This window comes from Colobus angolensis, unplaced genomic scaffold (assembly GCF_000951035.1).
Source record: "Colobus angolensis palliatus isolate OR3802 unplaced genomic scaffold, Cang.pa_1.0 Scaffold327, whole genome shotgun sequence".
NCBI lineage: Eukaryota > Metazoa > Chordata > Mammalia > Primates > Cercopithecidae > Colobus > Colobus angolensis.
In genome coordinates this window covers 4,343,767-4,368,137 of record NW_012116566.1, presented here as the reverse complement: position 1 = coordinate 4,368,137, position 24,371 = coordinate 4,343,767, and the positions used below count along the sequence as shown (strand labels likewise).

General features: G+C 42.4%; 1 protein-coding gene across 4 annotated transcripts in view; it reads right to left on the bottom strand.

Annotated features, from left to right (window-relative positions):
- The window catches only part of CTNND2 (catenin (cadherin-associated protein), delta 2), a 935,009-nt gene that overhangs the window by 125,995 nt on the left and 784,643 nt on the right, over window positions 1-24,371 (bottom strand). For all 4 annotated transcript variants that reach the window (XM_011951767.1, XM_011951770.1, XM_011951769.1 and 1 more), the window contains 3 exons: window positions 21,266-21,383; window positions 14,994-15,179; window positions 1,780-1,953 (listed from right to left, as the gene is read on the bottom strand). In XM_011951767.1, coding sequence (XP_011807157.1) covers window positions 1,780-1,953; window positions 14,994-15,179; window positions 21,266-21,383 — 478 coding nt within the window. The remainder of the gene's footprint in view (window positions 1-1,779; window positions 1,954-14,993; window positions 15,180-21,265; window positions 21,384-24,371) is intronic.

Here is a 24,371-nt window from a genome sequence, read left to right as displayed (position 1 = left end):
GAGAGAGAGAGAGAGAGAGAGAGAAACAACATCTTAAGATGACACACCTGATTTGCCACCATCTAGATCTTTGTGTCTCAGCCAGGCTGATGCCTGAAGCCCAGAGCCCATTTCCCTGTACCTGTGTAGTTAGTGCTGCATGGCAGGGGAGCTGGGTAGGGTCTTTTAGCTCATGAGCATGTGAGTGCTCATGGGCACATACAGCGTCTTGGCCTCTGACATCTCGCTACCATCCTTGCATCCAGTGTTCTGATTGATGTGCATGATGTAGAGTGAGGCAGCCCTGATTTTCTCTGCAGATGACACATGTGAGACACAGTGATATGCTGTGGTTTGCCCAGGCTCACCATGTTCAGAAAAGGTAGAGCCTCGGTTTGAATTATGATTTGAATCAAAGCTTCCTAGATCACACTAAATTTAGAGAGACATAAGATGTAAGGCCTCATTCCAGGAAGTGATTTCCATCAGTATCTCTTTTCTGCTCCTTTAAGACTATGCTCCGGATGTCTACCTGGCACAACTCTGCTTTTGAAGCTTTTCTCTACCAATCTCTGGTTGCAAGCAAGAGATGTGTACAACTCTAGGGCTGCCTATGGACAGGCTGTAGAAAAGGGCTAATTATGTCCATTCCTAAGACTCTTCGGAGAAGAAGTGGGTCTGGCCATAGGGCAGCGGCCAGCTCTGTAGGAAGAATTATCAGGACCTGGGGCCCATGAGCTGGGATGGCACTTGAGAAAGAAGGAAGTTCTGTAGCTTGGACTGCAGCAATGGAAACAAAGGATGACAGAGAGAGAATGACAAGAAGGCAGACATCCAAAGGAATAAGCAAAGGGAAGGGTGTAGTTACATAATGTTGAGACCAGGGTGTGGTGTGTATGTGTGACATCTACAGCTTTGAGCTTCTGAACGTTATCTGTATCCGTATGTATACGTTCACATGGTTTGGATGAAAATAAATGACAAGGAAAGGAGTGATTGATGAATATATATGCCACACCCCAGGATTTAGTATGAAATGAATGGAACATGCATGGCAGACATGCAAACTTTCTCTCTTGGTATTCTCCCCACCCACCCTCATTCTTCTAAGAGGTCACACTTTTTTATGCAGCAAAGCAAGTTAGCGCACTGTTGACCAGACTCAGGAATTGCTTACTATGCTGAATCTCTTTTTGCCCAAAATGAGTGTTATGAAAATCAATCAGGAACAGTGTCAGTTTATAAGGACTCAGAGAAAAAGGCCATTCTAATCTCCTCTCCAATAATCTATTTAACACTTTTGCGAAAGTCAACCAACAGTACTATTCTTCTCTGTAAGCCCATGCTTTAAAAACATAAGGGGTTCTTTTCTTTTCTTTTGGGACTGGGACCCGGTACATTCTAAATGTTCACATGGGGTTTGACACAGTTGTTTGAGTATTAACTCCCTTACCCGTTAATGATAGTGCTTTGAAAAAATGTTAACCTGTCACAATCTCCACTGAAAACAAAGTAGCTCAGCTACACGAATACAATGAAAAACATTTCACAGCATTTTCAGTGACTATAATCACATCTAGTCCTCTCTGTTTGTAGCGATCTTTAAGGACCCCTGAGCCTTTAAGACGAATTTTTAAAAGGAATAAATTTCCAAGTAAAACAGTTCAATATAAATGTTTTTTTTTCTAATATCCTAGAAATCCTTATTAGAATTGCATTTCTCAAAACTGGACTTGTGTTGATATCTGAGGAGCTGCTCATAACTCCAGATTTCTTTTTATTGTAATGAACTGGCCATACCTTCCAGCTCCCTGCAGCCAAGTTCTGCAGGGCGCCTGCCGCCCCTTCCAGCGTGTCTGGATTTGAGCACTCAGAGAGCAGTGTGAGGTAGGGTTTGACTATTGATGGGTGCCACAGCATCTGGATCCCTTTTGGTGGTTCGGCACAGTCTGGAAGAGGTCCTACTCCATCCCACTGGTGGAAGAAAAACAAGAGAGCAAACATCTTTAACATCTTTATGCTTCCCAACATTGCCTTCCTCAAACATTACAGGCAGAGCATTAGCACATTTGCTGAACATAGACTGAATGGAGGCTACTGCATCAGCAGTCCAGGGATCACTAAAAGTGGAAGCCATTCCTGCCCAGCGAGAGCTTGGGATCGAGGGTGGAGGGCGGGTTGGCGTATGCACACAAGAGAATGTAACTGGCAGAAGAAGTGGATAAGCTCTCCAAGAATGATTCTAACATGTTGCTGTAGGAAGGAAGGGGAAGAGATGAATTAATTTTAATTTTGATTGAGCAGGTTGGAAGAAGGATAAAGATCAAAGTAGCATATTTTATAGTAAGCATACTATAGGTGTTGCGTAACAGTTACCGACAATCAAATGCCCTCACTTCTTGTGCATAATCGCTAATGTGATAAACTCCTATATAATTTGTTACATACATACAAATTGGGTTCTATTGTTGCATCTAACAAATGACAAAATCGATAAAAGAGAGAAAACTGCTATGGTTTATTAGACACATTGACATGAGCTATAGGCAAATCTAGATCTTACAGCAATCATGATAGTTTAGTTTGCTTTGATTTGAATCTAATGAGTAACAGGATAATGTGTAATTCAAAATTAATTACCCATAATTTAGAAATTATGGCTTACATGCACAAAGGAATACCAGTCAACCATTAAGAATGATACTTATGAAGACTATGTGGCAACTTGGACAAATTATAACAATAAAAGTTAAATGATCAAAGCAGGATGCAAAGTAGTATGGGATTTGCACATTATTCCAAGTAAAATGTATCATAAAACACCTGTAATTATCATAAAAATTTATTAATACAATGTCTTTTTCTCTACATTTCAAACTTCCTGTTCTATCACTCTTACAATTTAAAACATACTAAAAATTAAAATAATGATTCTGATCTGTGATTACACAAAGGCTTTGTCTTTTGTGAAAATAAAGAGTATAACAAAGTTAGAAATGAAAGATGCTATGCTTTTAGAAAAAAATACACATATTCAGTTCTGAGAAAAATCACAGTAAAATAAAACTATTTCTTTATAATTTTAGTGTGAGAAAATGAAGATACTTAGCTCATTAGTGTTTATGAGTGATTACTTAAAAATACACTGTAAATGACACATGCTAAACATACTTGCAGATATTTTATATACATACATATACATGCATGTATATATATGTGTGTGTATAAATATGAAAAACAAAACCATATTTCTGAATGTAAGTTCCTTAATTCTGAAAGTTTTACTGCAAGAAAATACATGCTTACTTTGTATCCTTGCCACATAAAAATAGAAAAGTGGATAGAGATGGCTGTTGATACAAATAGTTTCAAAAACTTCATTATTTATTTCCTGAAAGAAGCTAAACTGCATGTCTTCTTTTCCTCAATAATGATACAGCTTAGTTTAAATCAAGGGTCAAGCTCAGAGATGAACGACATCCCATTAAAGGTCATTTTCAATGAACATGTCACTCAATTTTAACTTTGTAACAAGGACACTCAGTGTGGGAAGCTTCCTGTCCTTTTAACCAAAGCCACTTCCTAACTATTCAAGGATGACTTTGCACCTGTGAACAGCCTATCAATAAAACCAATACATCTCCTTTAAATTAAAAAAAGAAGGAAGTGAACTAGCCTCGCCACATTGCTCCTAGTTCATTATTTGATCCTGGCTTGCTGTACTGAATAGAAAGTGGGCACTAGAAAAAGACAGCAGTCATTCTGTAGGTTTGCCGGTTTCAATGACAAAGCAGTAGCAATATTGGCCTCTCAAAGGAGACCAGCTTGGGGTAGTGAATCTATCTGCTAGAGTAACAAGAAATGGCAAATTATTTCTTTCATTTCATTTTATATCTTGCTATCTCCTTAAAAATTTAAAGCAATATTTTCATATAAAAATTTGATAAAATTCAGAAAAATAAAAATGTGACACTTCCGACTCAATATGGATAGATTTTCCTCTCATGTAAGAGCTAACCTAACAGCGAGAGGTACAGAGAAGTAATATTTGCATGCTCATTACAAAAAGAGGAAAAAGTAGCCATGTTATGTTTTGCTGGGTTTCATCTTGTTCTCCTTTTCTAACTTCTGTGCAATAAAGCGGGATAAATGGTTAAGTCAGGAGAAAATTTTCTTCAGGCTCTGACGTGTCATCTACGTATCTCTTAAATACCTTTTATTACAATCCTTTCTTAATAGCTACAGAGAAAATCTGAAGGAAATAAAAGGACAACTGATGTGAACACAGATAATCTTTGATGGCAACTGGAGATGGAGTTCAAAGGGGATTCTTGGCTATTTTAGCACGTTGATATTGAAGAAAAAGGACTATCTCAAAGCCAGTAAATGTATCTGCCAGACCTTTATCTGGGTACTTTATTCGAACTTTTATTAAGTTAACAGGGAGAAAAGTATTATAAGTTAATAGGGGGAAAAGCCCATTAAAATAGATTTCTATCAGCTGTAAAATGAATGGAAGTATTCTGTAAGACTTCGATTAACATGCTTGACACGATTTTGTCCAGCTCTTCAACATCAACAAGGCAGCAGGGCAATGGTAAAGTCATGATCAGACTGATGCAGGTGAGACAAGTCTGCACATGCAAACTTTTGAGGCTCGAATTCATGAAGATTCATGAAAAATCATGGGATATACAACTCTTTCACCAAAGTAGAAATACTTTATTTACAAATTTAAATATAAGGTGCTTCTATCCTAAAATATCTACAAAAACGGGACATTATCTGAAGGCAAGCAAATGGCTTTAATCTGTAACATAATTGAAGCAGTGATCACACAGTGATTTAGCCCTGAAGAACACAAGACTAAACTTACAAGTCTTGTGCAAACTGTGTTTGTTTTGGACAATATCTTGAGAACCTACCACCAAAAACTCTTTAAGAGCTTGAAATATGCAAAGAATACATAAAGAAGCAAAATGTCATCAAGTCGGGAGAGAGAACTTTCCATATAATAAAGAAAGAGCACATGAAGACAAAGTATTTCCAGGACAGCAGTGGTGGCAATGCCAGAAAAGGATTTTTTTATTATGTTATCTGCATGATGACCACATATAAGTGTGTGTGTATGTCTTCATTCCTCAGGATGCAGTTTAAAAGTTAAGCAGAATAGAGAAAGTGAAAGAAATAGCATGCGGAGAGAGGCATTTGTGGTTTTAAACAAGTTTTTTTGCTGGGTTTCATCTTGTTCCAGCTTGGGGGAAATTTTCAATGAAAATATCCCTTCCTCCTCAGAATTTTACTGCTTATGTTTAAGAGTTACATAAATGTTCCACAATTCTGTGTAACAAGTTAATTTTCATCTGTTATGTTTTAACAAATAAATTTTGCAAAAGTTCTAGCATCCCTTGAGTCTTACAGATATTACTTAAATGTTCAAATTACACTTTGTGCAAGTCATTCACATGTTGTTGAATAGGAAAATAGACCAAAGAATATATTACTAGCATAATATTAAACCTCCTCTTATGAATTGTCTTGCTTCTAGAAATTTCTAATTTTACACACATATTTAGAGTGCATAAAGCTAAGGATTAAGGTGGCTATAACCAGAGTGTTTGAAAACTGAGTAATTGAGAATTAGAGCTCTGTTGGAGACAGGCTGGCAGCAAAGCAGTGAGTGTATATAGATCATAGAACAAAACAACAGATAGACTTTTTGCCACCCCAAATAGTGCCTCACTCAATAACGTATCAGCACTTTTCTTTACTGGCTTCAAATATATGACTGCATGACTAATATCCATAAAAAAACAGCCAACAGTTTCTGTCATTCCATTTCTAAAACTGTATAGAACTGAAAATATGTATGCTCTCATTAAGAAGGTAATGCTCAAAAATATTTGGAAAAAAAAAAAAAAAAAAGAGGATATCAAGCTTCCCCAGATAGAAGGTCAAGGGACTGCTGAAATTTAGGCATGATGGTTTTTGATATGGTCACCAGCAGCACAGAGCATACATCATGGCCCCTGGAAAAAGGGTCTGCTTAGGAAGAAAATAACATATGCATGGGGATATGCGCAATGTGTATGCTAAAAAGAAGGAAAAGGAAAGAGCCTTTCTTTGGATTTGCTTTAAATACTTTTGCTTCTATGCAGGGCTTAAATTATATTTAAAAGATTTTTTTTTTTTTTTTTTAAGACAGAGTCTCACTCTGTCGCCCAGGCTGGAGTGCAGTGGTGTGACCTTGGCTCACTGCAATCTCTGGCTCCGGGGTTGGAGTAATTCTCCTGCTTCAGCCTCCTGAGTAGCTGGGATTACAGGTGTGCTCCATCACGCCCAGCTAATTTTTGTCATTTTAGTAGAGACGGGGTTTCGCCATGTTGGCTAGGCCGGTCTTGAACTCCTGACCTCAGGTGATCCACCCACTTTGGCCTCCCAGAGTGCTGGGATTACAGGCATGAGCCACCGCCCTGGGCCTATTTAAAAGATTTCTATCTCAGTTGGGTAGAAAGACTGGAAGCCATTTGCTTCTTATACAAAGAGAAAGATGTAACTTAGGGATAAAAACCTGAAAGTAGGCTGGGCACAGTGGCTCATGCCCATAATCCCAGCATTTTGGGAGGCCGAGGCAGGCGGGTCGCTTGAGGTCAGGAGTTTGAGACCAGCCTGGCCAACATGGTGAAACCCTGTCTCTACAAAAATACAAAAATTAGCTGGGTGAGGTCAGGACTTTGAGACTAGCCTGGCCAACATGGTGAAACACCGTCTCTACAAAAATACAAAAATTAGCTGGGTGTGATGGTGCACACCTGTAATTCCAGCTACTCAGGAGACTGAGGCAGGAGAATCACTTGAACCCGGGAAGTGGAGTTTGCAGTGAGCTGAGATGGCACCATAGCACTCCAGCCTGGGTGACAGAGCGAGACTCTGTCTCAAAAACAAAAAACAAACAACAACAACAAAAAACCCCTGAAAGCAAAGATGTTACATACTATATTAAAAACAGAGACTTTGCAAACATGAGGTTCTTTAAGTTACGGAGAGTCACAGGAGTACTCTAATTATCATATTCATAAAAGCCCCCTAATGAATGAGAAGAATTATAAGACCATTTACAAGGCTTGGTGAGCCATCCTACAGCTGCCCTAGTCTCTGATCTCCAATGCCCTGGGCTGGGTACTGAGGAGACACCAACAAGGAGCAGTCAGAGAGTATGGAGAAGGATTTTCATTTCAGGAGGAGTGCTAAAATACACAGCTCCTCTTCCCACCTGCCACAGGCGTCATTCAGTCTCAGCCAATCAAGTTTGTGGCAGAAAAGACCTTTTACTGCTGAGTCGTATCTTCAGAACATAAACAGAAAAGGCTGGCTTCACCGGCGGGATGCATCTCTATTACCTAGATTTCTCTACCAATTAGGGAGCATCACAGTCATTACATATATGCAGGCTCACTTTCATTTTTTAAGATATTTCGGTGAAATAAACAACAGACCAGAGATGCTGCAAGATAAAAGGAGGAGAGCTGCAGCATCAGGGAGACATTCTGATTTTAAGATCCCACTCTTTCCTCTCAGGGGAAGTCACACATTGCAAAATGTAGGAAGAGAAGATGGCTCTAAGTAGGTAAACTGTCAGAGAATGTTCTCTCAAGCAGGGTTTGGTTTAATTAAGCTGCAGCCAGCACTAGGTACTTTAAAAAGCAACATTCAAAACCCAAGTCCGTCCACCGTCTGCCACTCTTGCTTGGCTTGCTTTGAACAGCAGAGTTATTACATAATTTGCCTTTATAGTGTTTCATGGCCACTTCCAGCTTTTGGGGGGTTAAAGGCGGAAGGATAGAGGTGATGGGTATTCAAAAACTCCAGTTAACTGTAAAAAGCCAGAAAGAAATGATTCTTTGTGTTGATTCTTAGGAATTTCAAAGAAAACGGTAGTGCGGGTGTCTGAATCCCTCAGGAGCTGTTCAGAAGACTTCAGCTGCGGCTGAGGCTGAGGCTGTGCAAAGAGGAGATAGAGTTGATGGCTAATTAGCTGTACTTATGTGGCACTGCGTTGTTTCCAGGCTCTCCTCGCAAAACACAGGAGGGGCTTTGCATTTGAGAGATTAGAAACCCGCATTAAAGAGGCAGGATGGAGGTGCTGTCTGAACAAAGCGTTAGGGCAAAAGAGATTCAGGAATAGCCTTGCTGATGCACCTCCTTCTGGGGGGGCCCATGGGGCCAGGTGGGCACACACTCCTCACGAGTGAAGCTGGTGATGCTGCCTACTCCACAGACTGGCATCACGAGGCCGGCCACTGTGCTGTGCCCCACAGAGGACAGCTGTCAAGGCTGCTCCATATGACTGGGCCTGCCTGTCCCTTCCCCAAGTCACTGTGATAGAACCAACTGGGGCATCACTGATGCTCATCTAGAATTCTCTCTGCTCCTAATTTGCCATCCACATCTCCGGAAACCTGGGACATGGCCCTCTACCTTCTAAAGGGGCTTTGTCCCTGACATGCCAACCTCCTTCAGATAACCCTGTGGTCTTGGTTACTTATTTATATGTTCAGAAAAATGTCCTTCAAAGGACAATCTAGTCCAATGGTCTCAAGCAGGGCAATTTTAACACCCAGGGGGACAAGCGGCAATGTCTAGGGACATTTTGGTTGTTGTGGCTGTGGCAAAAGTGCTACTGGCATCCAGTAGGTCGAGTCCAGGGAGGCTGGAAAATACCCTGTAATGCACAGGCCAGCTCCCTGGAACAGAGAGATATGCTGCCCCACATGTGACCAGTGCCGAGGCCGAGAGGCCCCGGTCAAGTTGTAAAACAGTATTGATAGACACACGCACACGTATGTTTATTGCGGCACTACTCACAACAGCAAAGACTTGGAACCAACCCAAATGTCCATCAATGACAGACTGGATTAAGAAAAGGTGGCACAGGCCGGGCGCAGTGGCTCAAGCCTGTAATCCCAGCACTTTGGGAGGCCGAGACGGGCGGATCACGAGATCAGGAGATCGAGACTATCCTGGCTAACACGGTGAAACCCCATCTCTACTACAGAATACAAAAAAACTAGCTGGGCGAGGTGGCGGGCGCCTGTAGTCCCAGCTACTCGGGAGGCTGAGGCAGGAGAATGGCATAAACCCGGGAGGCGGAGCTTGCAGTGAGCTGAGATCCAGCCATTGCACTCCAGCCTGGTTGACAGAGCGAGACTCCGTCTCAAAAAAAAAAGAAAAAAGAAAAGGTGGCACATATACACCATGGAATACTATGCAGCCATAAAAAAGGATGAGTTCATGTCCTCTGTAGGGACGTGGATGAAGCTGGAAACCATCATTCTCAGCAAACTATCACAAGAACAGAAAACCAAACACCGTATGTTCTCACTCATAGGTGGGAATTGAACAATGAGAACACTTGGACATAGGAAGGGGAACATCACACACCGGGGCCTGTTGTGGGGTAGGGGGAGGGGGGAGGGATAGCATTAGGAGATATACCTAATGTAAATGACAAGTTAATGGGTGCAGCACACCAACATGGCACATGTATACATATATAACAAACCTGCACATTGTGCACATGTACCCTAGAACTTAAAGTATAATAATAATAAAAGAAAACTAAACAAGGCACCTGAAACAGAGTTTTAAGTCTATAAACTCACTGAAACTAAAATAGCAGCACTTTTAGGTGATGGGCTATATTTTCTACTAGAAGTGAGAAAGAAGTAGAAGAATCTGGTTCATCCATGGATAATGGCAGAGGAGAGTTGCTGCACAGAAATGCACAGTCGTGACCTTTGCAGGCTCATGAGATATGTTGCTTCCAGGACATGAAATATCATGCCTTGAGTCAACAAGTTCCCAGCATATGGTGAGGTGAAGGCTGAGGGAGACTGTACTCGAACCAGCCAAGAGGAACAGGCGGCAGCTGAAAGAAGCAGATGGTTAGAAAGGAAATGGTATTAAGCGGCAAAAGAAAGAGTATGGTTACTAATGAGAAAATGAAAACTGGAAAGAAAGAAAAACCACCTGTGATATTAGGAAATGGAAGCCTAGAAGCATCAAAATGTCGTGAGAAGCAGATCCGTGAAGTGATAACAAAAAATCAAGTCCATGAACAGAAACTGTCACTGACATTTAGAGTGATTAAGATAAATTCCGGTTTGTGTATTGAAAGTCTTAAAAGCATGCATTTGGTCTAGCTATTTCACTTCTAAGAATTCATTCTTAAGAAGTGATTAAGGGGGTAGGTGAGATTTAACTACACAGATGTTGATTACAGTTTACATTAGTACAAACTTGGAAGCAACCTGATTTTCTAGGAAGAGGGGATTGGTTCGCCACATCATGGTATTCCTCTACCATGGAATTCACAGTAGCCATTCCGCATTCCAGTGTGAATAACTGCTTACTGGCAAGGAAAAGTGTCAGTCTGTGTCAAATGATAAGCTGTCATAAAGCACTCAGCAAAGTGACACAGAGCAGACTTGTGCCTACATCTTCCTGCCCATCAGTGGTATGCCAAGGTGGGCAGTGGGGGCTGTCACCCGGGGGCAGGTAGTAAGAGACTGCAGTCTTTGCAGGGAATGTACAGGCAATGAAATGAATACAAGTTGGGTTTTTGTTCATTACCATGTGCAGACAATGCTACATGATTTCACTGGTAAGAGACTGCCCCCCACAAGGATAGAGAGCCCCCTACTCCCTGCGCACCCTGAATAGGCCACTACATGCCTTTTTTCTTTATTAAGAGTATGCCCAAGGTTCACCTAGGGTCATGGTTGTCACAAAAGACTACAATTCCCAGCCTCTCTTGTAGCTCTGGTGCCACTACGGAGTCAGTCTCAGCCACGGGATGTAATAGTGATGTGTGCAGCTTCTGGGTGGGGCCCTAAAGGAAAGGGTACTCCTGTCTTCTTTCCCCCATTTCCACTCCTGAACTATGGATGTGAAGAGCCAGACTCTGGACCATGAGGAGGAAGGCAGCACCCTGAAGATGACAGCCCCATAAAATACAAGGAGCCTGACTTCTGAAGACTCAAGAGACTGGAGTTCTCTATCAGTGAAAATACACTTACTGACTATAAGACCTTATGAATTTTGCTGTCTGATATGGCCTCTAACAGAAAAACATCTGAAAGGATATATGCCGAGATGTAAGTTGTAATTGTGAATCTCTCCAGGAGGAGGCATGCGAAGGTGTGGGTATGATTTTCTTCTTGGAGCTTAGTGCTATTTTACTCACATATTATTTACATGTGAAGTGTGTACATGTATACCTAGATATTTATCATTAATATCTATTTTGTCTGAAATGAGAAGAAACTGTTATTTAAAGTTCAAATCTCCATTGTGGTCATTTTAACTACTAATAAAATTCATGTTTGTGCTTTGGGACATGCATGCTGTTTGTTTAGTGATAGAATCTCACTTTTGGGTCAAGAGCATCCAAATGACACAGCAGGCAACGTGTGAGGCTGTTGAAGAAGTAGTGGCCAATACCGATATCCTGAAAATCCAAGAAAACCTTGTAGGTGATGGCATTTCATGATATCTCATAATACCTTCAGTGCAAATAATTTGTTTAGTCTGATCAAAAGATCAAAAGTCCTGTTTCTCAACAGGATCAAAAGTCCTGTTTCTCCTGGGATACTGTGACACACACGCATATACCTTTGTTGCATATTAACTTAAGTTCTTAGATGATAATAGTAATTTAGATGGTGCATTCGTTTTGGTGGTGATTGCAGATTCAGAATACCGACTAACAATAAGACAAATGCAGCACTGTCATGAGAGACTGGGGAACAGCTCAAAACACAGGGAGGGAGGACTGCGGAAGACGTTTGGCTCACAGCGGCCCTTAGGGGCCAAGTTTCACCAGGAAAGAAACCCGTGAGTCTGGGAAAAGTCACAGTTATGAGCATCCACCCACAATGAAACCCACAGCAAGGGCTAGGGGCCACCACAGGCCACAGTGTAATTGGGGCCAGGCATTGGGCTAGAAGTCACAGACTGAAATAAGACCCACACAGTCCTTTGCCCGAGAAAATTGGCTCTCTTTGGGGATCAGTTGCTATACTTACCCCATAATATGATAATAACTAGCAGAGAAGTTTAAATAAAATTATGGAGAAGTAGATTAGGGAGCAATTGTTTACTTGAAAGAAGTTGTGGAAAGACGGAGGGGATGTTTAATCTGCTCTTGAATGATTATTCTCCAAGCAGTGAGTGGGGAAAGGGAGGAAAGGGAGGGCCAGGCAGTGGAACAGCACGAACAGAAGCCTAGAGGCTGGTCTGTGGGATCCTCAGACAGGCCAGGAAAGTGTGAGGACAAGAGGCCTTGAAAACTCTTCCAAGACATATCTTTCATCATGGGAAAAATAAGGGAGCATTGAAGTTTTACACAGAATCCCATTCCTATTGCTTTTATGTATAAAATAGCACCCTGTATATCACTGGTGAATCTTCCAGTCATCTATGCATTTGGCATCTACAACTTAAGAAAGACGTGAAAAAGAGCAAACATATTTCCTCTTAAATTGACTACAGCTTACTCAGTGGTGAAACAACGATTATCATGAAAGAAGACCTATCAGATAAAAAGAGTGGATCAGAATCCTGTTTGAATGGATAGGTTTGTCTCCTCACTCATGTGGATAGATATATATTTTTTACCCATTTGAATTAAATAACTTTAAATTAATTTATAAGCTAAAAAGGGAGGTTTTGAATTCCAGCAGGTCCTGCTTATTTAGTTTTTGTTTTTCTCAGTGGCCCTCTGCACACGGTCAGTCTCACACCACGAGCATCTTGAAGAAGGTCTGACCTGGCCAGCAGCTGGTGGAGGACAATGTCCTGTCACCTCCAAACCACGTGGAAACAGTACCCACTTCAGGACAGCATCACAGGATCGCTGGCCATAGACCAAGGTGAAAAACCAAAAAATGCTTATTGCTACAAAAGGTGCCAAATGTAAATGAATCCATTTTGTTTCCTCCTATTTCCCTGGACCCTAATCTTCGGATTCCCCCCACCAACGCTGCAGTGACAGGCTGCTGGCACAAAGCCCTGCTGAGGGCAGGGAGGGTCCTGCTGGGGGAGATGCACCTTCTTGGCAGATGACATGCAGACTGTTTCATGGGAGGTTTTGCCCAAAATGGACTAGAGAAACTAGCAATTCCTTAGAATTCAGCAACAGGCACAGAGCAGATTCAGAAATGGATGAGTTGGCAAGGACCTCTTAGACCAGAATATGAAGCAGAGTGTCAAACACTTCTGCACACGGGAGCTCACAGTCTGGTACTTCTAGACTAGAATGGCCTAGAAGTCTGATACTTCTCGTATGGTTCAAGAGAAACCATTTCTTGAACTAAGAGCATGCATGCAACTTATTTTTGTATCATATATTTTATTGAATTATCCCTACGGGGATTTTTTTTAAAAAGTTTCTGAGATTTTTCTTACAGGTAAATTTGACATGCAGAATATTATAGTGTCTTTTAAAGGTCAAGAATACCAGTGCCAAAGTCAAGGGTCAACATAAATTTCTGGGCTAGAAAAAGCTCTAGAGGCCATCATTAAACCAATTATTATTTGTATTACTTTTATTCTTGTTATAATATTGGGCTACTCTGTCCTGGAAGGTCTGTGTTGTAGACTAGATAACCTTTCATTTTCCAAAATCTCTTACACCTTTCAGTGAGGTATAAATTTCTCTGAAAAAAACCATACGCTTTTATAAGCATACATTAACTTCGTGCCTTTATGAACATTAGTTTTTAAAGGCCATTTGCAAAGATTACAAATGTAATTTCCATCGTAGAAAATTTATAAATACAGAAGTACAAAAAGAATCGATCATTGTCTTCTCCTGGATCTTACTCTGCTTTTTCAAGAAACACACACATTTTGTATATGCAGATAGCATTTTGTATTTGCATATGAGACGTATCATACAAAACTGGCCAGACTATATCTGTACCATCTACACCTGTATTTATGTACACACCTGTTTCTATATTGCTTTTTTCCACTTTACTTGTATTATGTATTTTCTCTAATCTCTAAATACTCTTTAAAAATCTGACTTGATATGTAGTAGAGATTCCAGGGGACAAATGATATCCACCATTTTTACATCTGCAAACCTAGAACTCTCTGTAAGCTCCTTGATGAGATAAATCAGTTTCCAGGCCCTGAAGTTAACCTCTGTTCCAGTGTTAGCAAAGGTGGGCCTGCTTTGACCTCCCATCGCTCCCTGTCCTAGTGGTGCCTGTGGTGAGGGGTTTGTTCTCTCAGGAGCAGCCCAGGACAGGGGCAGAGGCTGTTCTGATGCATCAGGGTTGTGAGTTGCTGCCTAGCGGTCTCCGTTTTGCTGCAGGGGAACCTACTACCAGTTGCAGCAGGTGAGGGCCATTCTGTTCTCAAGAGGCCTCCGGCTCCGGCTGAAGACTGTTCTGAATTCATCTGAATTGTCCCCCATGGCCAAGCTTCTAATGCCATCCTGTGGAAGGGCTGTGAATTCTCTGTTACCCCCATTTCCAATGGGACATGTGAGACTGAAAATCCAAACGCTTCAAAACCAGCGATTACATACACGTTGGATCTTTGGCCTCCCTGTCTCTCTCTCTGTTTCCCTTCTTTAACCACATCTCCTATTCCACCCATCCCTGTCACCTGGATGGCGCCAGACCCAGCTCCGACAATGCCCTAAGTAAATGTGTGAATTAACACAGCACCTGCTCAGAGGTGGAATGTCAGAGCCTGCTAGGACCTCAGGTGTCTTTTTTTCTAAGTAATTTCCTATCTTGGCTCAACTGCGAGACATGGGGGAAGTCATTTCATGTCCCACCGTCTCAGCTGTGAAATTCCCACAGGAAAATTGTGCAGATGCATTAGTGATTTTACCTCCTGATGAAAATGCAGGGCTCATTCTCTATATATTGAGGAAATATTAAAGTTGCAATTAGGGAAGGGGATAATTGCATGCAGCTGCAAGCAGCCCGCATCACCTGATCTTGGGATTTCTTTTTCTTCTTCTTCTTGCCCCAGCAACCAGAGCTCTCAGCGTCCTTGCCATTGGCCTCGCCACAGAGTAGCCCGTCCAGCTCGTCCGTGCCCATGTGCTGTCCCTGAGACGTTTCTGCCGCCAGCCGGTACGAGAGGTTCCTTAAAATGCACACACAGTTTTCAACGGTCTGCAGAACCCAAAAAGAAAAGGGGGAAACAGAGGAAGGAGTGAATAAAACTATCACTCAGCACTCCATTCTTCCACCTGGAAAGGCATCTTTTTCCACGGACACATTTCTCTTTGGAAGTGTTTAGCTGACAGCTGCTGAAAGCTCCCCTGACAGCCACAGTGGAAAACAATTAGAGAAACTTGGAAAGGTCTTAGGACCTTTTCTCCCCCACAAAGAAATGACTTATCAGCAATAGTTACTTCTATAAACATCTGTTACTGTTGAGTGAAATTCACTTGGGAGAAGGGAAGAATGTACAACCATGAGAGATCCCAAATATCATCCACTAACACACAGTGCCCCACCTCTGACTCCCGGGCTGGCGATTGGGGATCGGATAATGAGGAGTCAAAGACTTAGAATTTTGGTCATCTCTGGTGGGGGACATATTTACTGCCCACCAGAGCATTTTCTGAGTGTCAAGGCCACAGGTGCAAACCAGGGTTGTCCCAGGAAAGTGAGGGGCTGTGATCACCTGAGGGCATAAATATTTTTAGTCTCCATTGTTTTGAGATGCCTGACACTCATGTTTTCTTAGCCAAAAGGTTAAATAGTGGTTAAGGCCACCTGCTGTGGAGCTGTACACCTGTAGAACCCTAGGTGTCTGATTTAGATGTGGGACTTTGGAATGCACTTGACATCTCTGGGACATGGTGTACCCTTCTGTAAAATGGTCATAAGAGGATCCACATCTTAGGTTGTTTGTGCATGAGGTAAGCTAAAATATGGTGCGGTAGGCAGAATAATGGCCCTCCCACAAGGTCTACATCTTAATCTCTGGAACCTGCAAATATGTTAGGTCACATGGCTGGGAGGAGGTGGGAGCTGTTAAGTTAATCAGCTGCTTGTCACATGGGGAGGTTATCCAGATTGTTTGGGTGGGCCTGTGTCATCACAAGGTGCCTGTACATCAAAGAGGAAAGCAGGACAGTCACAGTGATGTGATGTGAGAAGGACGTAGTTGGCCATGGCCGGATCTGAAGATGGTAGAAGGCACCACAAGCCAAGGTATGTGGGCAGGGTCTAGATACTGGAATAGGGAAGGAAATAAATTCTCCCCAAGAGCCTCAAGAAGGAATGCAGACCTTACCACATTTTAAGTTTTTCCCAGTGAGACCCATTTCAGACTCCTGGTCTCTAGAGCTGTAAGATCATAAACCTGCATTGGGTTCAGCCACCAAGTTTGTGGTCATTGGTTACGACAGCAACAGGAAAGTAACACAACGTGCAAGTACTGGGAAGAAAGCTGGGCCACAGAAAATGCTCTTCAAAGGTTCGTATCATTAACAATGGCAGGAGACGGCACAGTGCAGAGGTCCAGAGAATGTGATCTAGGACTGCCGGCTTGGCTTATGATCCTGGGCCCACCATTTCACAAGCTGTGGGGCCTTGGTCCAAGTGCTTAATCTTTCTGTGCTTCTATATTTTCTTATTTGTAAATAGAGAGTCATATTAACATTATCATGTACAGGCTGGGCGTGGTGGCTCACACCTGTAATCCCAGCACTTTGGGAGGCTGAGGCAGGCGGATCACGAGGTCAGGAGATTGAGACCATCCTGGCTAACAAGGTGAAACCCCGTCTCTACTAAAAATACAAAAATTAGCCAGGTGTGGTGGCGGGTGCCGGTAGTCCCAGCTACTCGGGAGGCTGAGGCAGGAGAATAGTGTGAACCCAGGAGGCGGAGCTTGCAGTGAGCCGAGATTGTGCCACTGCACTCCGGTCTGCGTGACAGAGTGAGACTCCTTTTCGAGAAAAACAACAACAACAACAATAACAACAAAAACAGTATCATGTACAGGGCAACAGTGAGGGTTAATAAGTTCAAAGATACAGCTCTTTGAATAGTGTCTGCTCAAAAGTATTTGCTAAAACACCAGCTGTAATAACTTGTGATTGCTGAGAAGAGGGGTGAGCAAACTGCCGCCCAGCGGTCTGATGCAGCCCACAGCTGGTTGTGCATGACAGGTTGTTTTCCTGCAGGACACCCAGGCCCATTTGTTTATGAATGATCTGTAGCTGCCTTCATGGTACAATGCAGAATTACATGGCTGTGACTGAGAGAGTATGGCTCACAACACTAGGAATATTATTCTCTGACCTTTTGCAGAAAACGTTTGCTGGTTAAGACAAAGCTGACCTTTTGACTCCAGGAACCATGGAAAGAGGGGAAAAATATCCAATTTTTAAAAGCGGCAAAATTATCATGGGAAAAAAAAATAAACTGAGCCAAGTTTTATTTGAAGAATCTTACCAAGTTGGCTATCATTTTTTTCAGGCACCTGCTACGTAACAGCCACCTGTGAAGGCACATAATACAATTCCATTGTACAGGTGAAGGCGAGGACAGCTAAAGCTGTGAGTACCTCCCACCAGACTGAGCTGCTTCTCTGCAGTCCTGGGGTGGGACTGGAATGGGCCGGGGCTGCTGGGATCGCAGTCCTGCACAGCTTCCCTCTACTGGCTGGAATCTGGTGAGAGATAGCGGGTGTCCTGTACTTATTACTGAGGGCGTGAAAATCTACAAGGAAAACCAGTTTTCAGAAAATATCTCTGGAGCCTCTGTCATTCCAGACCTTTCTTGTCAGCTTTTCAAGGTGTCATGGGCTGCTAATCCCACAGGCTCTGAGTCAACCTGATTTTCTATTCCAAGCATCCTCTCAGCATCAAAAACTGGACTGGCATGAAAGCAGGTAAACTCAGGGCAATGCATGAAAGAGAGAAACGACTCTCATTGAAAGGAAAATGTTATGGCATAAGTCAGAATGATTTTTAAATCAGCTCAAACTGATTTTTCTTACATCAAAGACTTGGGAGAATAAACTTCTTTCGCATCCCACTGCTCGTCTTCCCCGGAGGCATCGCTGTTCTTCTGTTTAACAAATGACTACTGGGGAATCAATCTGCAGTTGTGAAAAATGCTTTATAATCGAGCTGCAGCTGGGGAGATGATTTGGGAAGAAGCTAGAAGGAGGAGAGAAAGTAGGGATGGGGGTGGGTGGGGAGGGAGGAATGGGGGAAGGAAGGTCACAGGAACCACATTTATCTTTCATTTAAGCCTCCTGGAGTTTTGCAGTCTGGGTTGGTTTGGGAGAGTTACTTAATTCAAGAGCTTTTCTCTAAGGGGATGAGAAGAAAGAGAAAACAAAAGACTTGGGAGCCTAGCAGGAGGGTGGCAGCCGGTAGCTTTGCTTGGGACGTCCATTGCTGTCAGCAGCGCTTTCAGCAGTTGTTTTTGGTTACCAGGGTCATTTTGATTCCTTATTTTCTCTTAGAAAGGGTTAATCTGGAAGTTGTAGAGTGCTCTACCATATGTCATCCAGTCAACACACTGGACCAATTATAGGACCAGAGCCACAAGCTTGTATGGAATCCAGGCTCTTTTATGTTTTAACTTCTCGGGCCTTAAAAAGAAGGTGTACTCATTCGGCCCCCTCACCCTCAAGTTGTCATTGTGAAAGCTCAAAAGCGGCCAAGCAGAGGGCTGAGTGGAAAATGACGGTACCATAATAATACGTTAAAACTCAACAGCACAGTCCAGCCAAAGAATCACCTACTGAGTAGCTGATCACATCTGATCCTTTCGACAGCCTTGGCATTCAGCTATGAGTATGCTCCTTGTCACAGAGTTGAGGTCACTTGGATATGGTGCTCCAGCCAGTGGGAGGTGGAGATGGCACAGTCCACTGGCACTGTCTTGATGCCAGCTCAGGGCTCTTCTTACTCCACCAGGGATATCTGGGTTTTCTGACTCCAGCCCTGAATACTCCCAATTATTTCAACTTCCTCTTTTGGGGAAAATGTGGACATTAGCAAAGATGATGTACAGGGTCTCCCAGGGTTTTAGGAATCTGGTCATCTGACAGAAAGAAGATGTTTGTGCCATGTTGGTTCTTGAACCACGGCTCCTGAAGGATGCCTTAACCTTTGGTGCTGGTGACCACACTTAGCCGAAGCATGAGGCTGTTGACTCTTATTTTATTTTTAGTCGCACAGTCCAGCTAGTATCAAAGCTCTTTTCGTAGCCATCACAGTAAAAGGTATAGTCTCGCAGTGCCTCACTCTTTCACCACTCTAAATATGACGATGCTGAGCACTGACGCTTCAGTGATTTACTTTCAGGAGCCCTTTGAAAACGCACGTGTCTGTTATGCTAACAAGCATTTGTAAATATTCAAGACATCTTGACTGGACATTTGTTTAGGAATTTAATTTTCCTGTCGATGATACTAAATGGTCTAAAATGGTCATGTAAGGGCTCTGTAAAAGGGGAATGCTTGCTCTTTGTTACATTATGTTCATCTCTGAAACTAAAAACACACAGTCAGGGCATGGATGTGAACCCAGCTGAGCAGAAGTTAAAAGATGAGAAGCGGTTCTCACGACGGGGGTGAACTAGTTCTCAAAGGGCTGACATCCCAGAGGCACCCTGCATTCAGATCTTCGGGGAGTACCGCTCAGGTATCAGTGATTTTCTAAATTTCTTGGTAACTCTAATGTGTAGTCAGGGTTGGGAAGCGCTATGCTAACTTATACACACAACCAAATAATGACTACATGGATAGAAACACTTTTATTTGCTCTTTATCTAACTTTGTAACTAAATTACATTATACCAGATTCCCAATTAGAGAGTCATATTAAAGCTTTATCTACCATGGCAGGTTCTTAATCTAAGATGTACATCAAATTACCTGATGAACTTTTAAAGGTACAAAAATTTGTGACCAGAGTTAGACAGTTGGGTTCAGAGAACTGCAATAGGGTCTGGGCAGATGTATTTACAGGCAATTCTAATAAACAGTCAGAATGAAAACCATAGGATTAAGGCCACGGTTTATAACCAGGGCCAATTTTGCTCCCTGCAGGACATGTGGCAATGTCTGGAGATGTTGTTGTTTGTTACTGGGGTGGGGATGGGGGGCTGCTACTGGTATCCATTGGGCAGAAGCCAGGGAGGCTGCTACGCACCCTGCAGTGCACAAGACAGTCCCATGACAAAGAATAATTCACCCCAAAATGTCAATAAGGGTGGCTCTTGAGAAATCCTTATTAAGAAATCACATTTATTACCTGTATTACTTTATGACTATTGGTAAAGTTTGTGTTTATAACAGCATATTATGAAATTACAAACTTATATGAATGAATCAAACTTATTGAAGACTAAATAAAATAGCTCAAACACTGGAGAAGCCCACCCAATTCTATTCTGGCTTGTGAACTAAAACACTGAATGGACTTCAGTGACTTACTTTGTTGGGAAGCCCCTTTTATTTAGCACTGTGACATTTATTTAGACCTTGCAGGCCTTTTAAAACGGCACTTAATGTAATCAACAGTTGTTAAAAAGTAAGTTTATAAGAATATGGGATTATTCAAATCCCAAGGTTGGGCGCGGTGGCTCACGCCTGTAATCCCAGCACTTTGGGAGGCTGAGGTGGGTGGCTCACTTGAGGTCAGGCGTTTGAGACCAGCCTGGCCAATGTGGTAAAACCCCATCTCTACTAAAAATAAAAAAAAATAGCCGGACGTGGTGGCACATGCCTGTAATCTTAGCTACTCAGGAGGCTGAGGCAGGAGAATCACTCGATCCCAGGAGGTGGAGGTTGCAGTGAGCCTTGATTGCACCACTACGTTCCTGGGTGACAGAGCTTGGGTGACAGAGCGAGACTCTCGCAAAAAATAAAAAAAAAAAGCAGGCAGTTTTAACACCTTGTCTTTTCTTTTGAAAGTGGATTACATTAAATAAAAACTAGAAGCTTGTGGTATTCAAGTTTATATACTCATCTGAAATACCTGTGGTTTGAGTAACTTAGAACAATCTGCATATTTACTCATGGCTAATCAGAGGTTAGGTATCTAGTTCCATGCTAGAATTAGAAGGCCAGTCTAAAAAGTGTTGGATTCTTATAAGGAAACCAGGAGAGAGTTCAGAAGGAAAGTCTGAATTACTGCATTGGCTCTCCAGAGTTGTTAGCTATTGTTGAGTCCCGTGGGAGTCTTTATTCTTGAACATGCTTAATCTATGCAAACACAACCAACCTTGCTATCGATCTCACTGCTCCCCAGCGCAGACTGGATCACGTACAGCAAGGCATCTGTAAGCCCATCACACTCTCTCATCCTTCTGCGGGCCTCCTCTCCGGCCGAACTAACATTCCTGCAAAGCAAAAGGATACGTCAGCAGTCTTTACGGCTGTCACTAGAAGAATGTCTTTCCATGCCCATCTGCTCTCATAGTTTGAAAAGAAATGCTTTCCCCCCAACTTTTTCGGAATGCTTATCAAGAATATATCTTTTATGAATAGGGATGGCTTCCACAAAACACATCCCAGAGTTGGGTAAGTCACAGATGTCTGTAATGCCACTCCTGGAATAGACAATGAAGAGTTCCTAATATGGGATCTGTGAGTCCCACGACCGCGGAGGGTGGGGGACTTTCAGAAAGTCTTCTAGGTTTACTTCATGTACAATCAGAAGCTTTTTGATTCAAAGGATTCTTCTTTGAGAGGTCTGAAACACTTTCAAAGACAGAGCTTGTAACTTCTGAAATATTTTAGACATCTAAATTTGTCTGCCACAAAGATACCTACCTTGGCCCAGCCAGAAGTAGACTTCTAGGAATTTATTCTAAGGACATAGTTAGAGGGTTCTGTGACAGTGTAGTCACCGGGATGTGCATGATACCTCTTATGGGAAGCAGCTGCTCCAAGCTCTTTTCTGTACTAGCACATGCTGAGCTAATGGCAACAGACGGGGCCTACTGTAATGAAATGTGTGGCTACGAAGCAGAGAGATCTTCTAGTCCTACAAGAGACAGAGATAATCCAAAGGAAAATCTTGGGGTGCTTTTAGTTATTCTACCAGCTGAGAGTATGTTGTTCTTCTCCTACCCATGGTTAGCGTATTGTTCCAGTAGAGAATTTCTGCAAAGACTTACTACAGGCAACACAACCTGTAAAAGGGAGGCTGGAGGAGGTGAGTTAGTGGGTGGTACAAAGGGATTGAAAGAATTTAAGGACCTTGGGGACAGTGGTAGAAAAAGAAGGATGATTCTCAAACGTTGGGAGCATCGGAATCCTCTGGAGGGTGCGTGCAGTACAGACTGCTGGCTCCATGCTGGAGTCTCTGACTCAGAATGTCTGGGGTAGAGTCAGATAAGCTGCATATACTTGGTGGTGCTGATGTTGAGAACTCAGACCCCAGTTCTCTACAGAGGGTCTGGCTGGGAGGAGGGTCGTGTTCTTTACTGACTGCTGGGGCAGCCATGAGGCAGATCCCAAGGATCCAGAAGCCTGGATGGAGTCTGGAGAAGTTGAAGAAATTGAATGAAATGAATCTCCAGCCCACTATAATTGACTCAGGTAGTCTCATTTCATATTCACAACATCTTTTGCTGTTGTAGTAAATTCTGTTTTACAGATGATAAAACCAAGCCTCAGAGGTTGTCCAAGGCCATGCAGTAAGTGTGTCTCTGCTTCAGATGGCCAGGATACTGGAGCTCAAACCCAGAGAAGACCAAGGACTGCGATTTTGAGGAATCAATCTGTTTGCAATTAGCCTCCCCCTTCATACTCTCTTGGCTCTTTGAACCTCCTTTACTGATCACCATTGATTTCGTATTGGAATTATTTGGCTGTGACCTCATTACTGCACTGTGACTTTCTGGAGGATAGAAGGCATGTCAGTCCTATGTCTCTACCTAGCATTCGGCTGAGGAGGAGCTGGAACAAAACCTGTGAAGATGGGAAAGAAAGGGCTTCAGGCCTGATGTCAAATATGAATGTAGAATATGGTTTTTTTTTTTTTTTTTGAGATGGAGTCTTGCTCTGTCGCCCGGCCTGGAGTGCCGTGGCTGGATCTCAGCTCACTGCAGGCTCCGCCTCCCAGGTTTACGCCATTCTCCTGCCTCAGCCTCCCAAGTAGCTGGGACTACAGGTGCCCGCCACCTTGCCCGGCTAGTTTTTTGTATTTTTTAGTAGAGACGGGGTTTCACAGTATTAGCCAGGATGGTCTCGATCTCCTGACCTCGTGATCCGCCCGTCTCGGCCTCCCAAAGTGCTGGGATTACAGGCTTGAGCCACCGCGCCCGGCCAGAATATGGTTTTTTAAGATTTAAAATAAAATAGGTTTCATGTTAAAATGCCACTGAACATAAATCATTTTTTTTTTTTTGATACCTAAAAAGTTCCACAGACATATTAAGATAGGCTCTATCAGCGGCACTTCTGTGTAACACCGGGAAAGGTTATACAATTCAAATTAGTATTTTTGGCATTTGCTGATCTTCAAATATAAACAAAATTTCTCAGCTTCTTAGATAATATAACTAGGCAAATATTGACAGCATTTTTATGTAAAATTTCATGAATTCCAGGGAAAAGGTGGTGAGAGGCATTTGGATATTATTTTAAACTAAAAGAATGGCCCTTTTAAAGGAGCATTTTAGCTCATTCCTTCTTGAAATGATTTTCACCAAGTTGAGCTGTGAAGCTGTTAAAATAATAAGTTTGTCAAAGATTCTGAATCAGACCTCTTTGGCCAGAAGAATGTTGTGTGGTAATGTGTGATTATGTTTGGCTCTTTAGTGTAGCGCATTATTATTTCCAAATAGAATTAATGAAATTCAGGCTGGCAAGCAACTTAGGGTAGTGTGTATACACCCTGATCTGAAAAAGTCCTCTGCAGCTCTTCTTTGACTAATGTGCTCAGTCTTTCCTTCAAGTATCCTTTCTTTGGAGCCAGGTTGCCTCCTGATTCACTGATAAACTTTCTAATGATCAGTCCTAATTTCACTGGTAATCATTAAACGTATGGGACCAACCAATAGGAAATAATCAAAATGAACAACTTAACATCAGAAGCTGTCAATACTAATCTTAGCATTTTTCTTTACTCTAGTTTCTATTCCATTCTAGTTCAGTCTCCTCCAAAATTTAAAAAGTTATTAATTGGCTACTATATTACAATGTGTAAGATATTGAAAAATGAGACAGACTAATAACTTAAGGTCTCAGCAGAGAAGGGGAGTGACTGAGATACACTCATACCCACACAGCACCTAAGATATAGACTTCAAGAGGGGGTTATCATACTGTCTGCAGGCATGATGAGGCTCAGTATACATACAGACTTCAAGAGGGGGTTA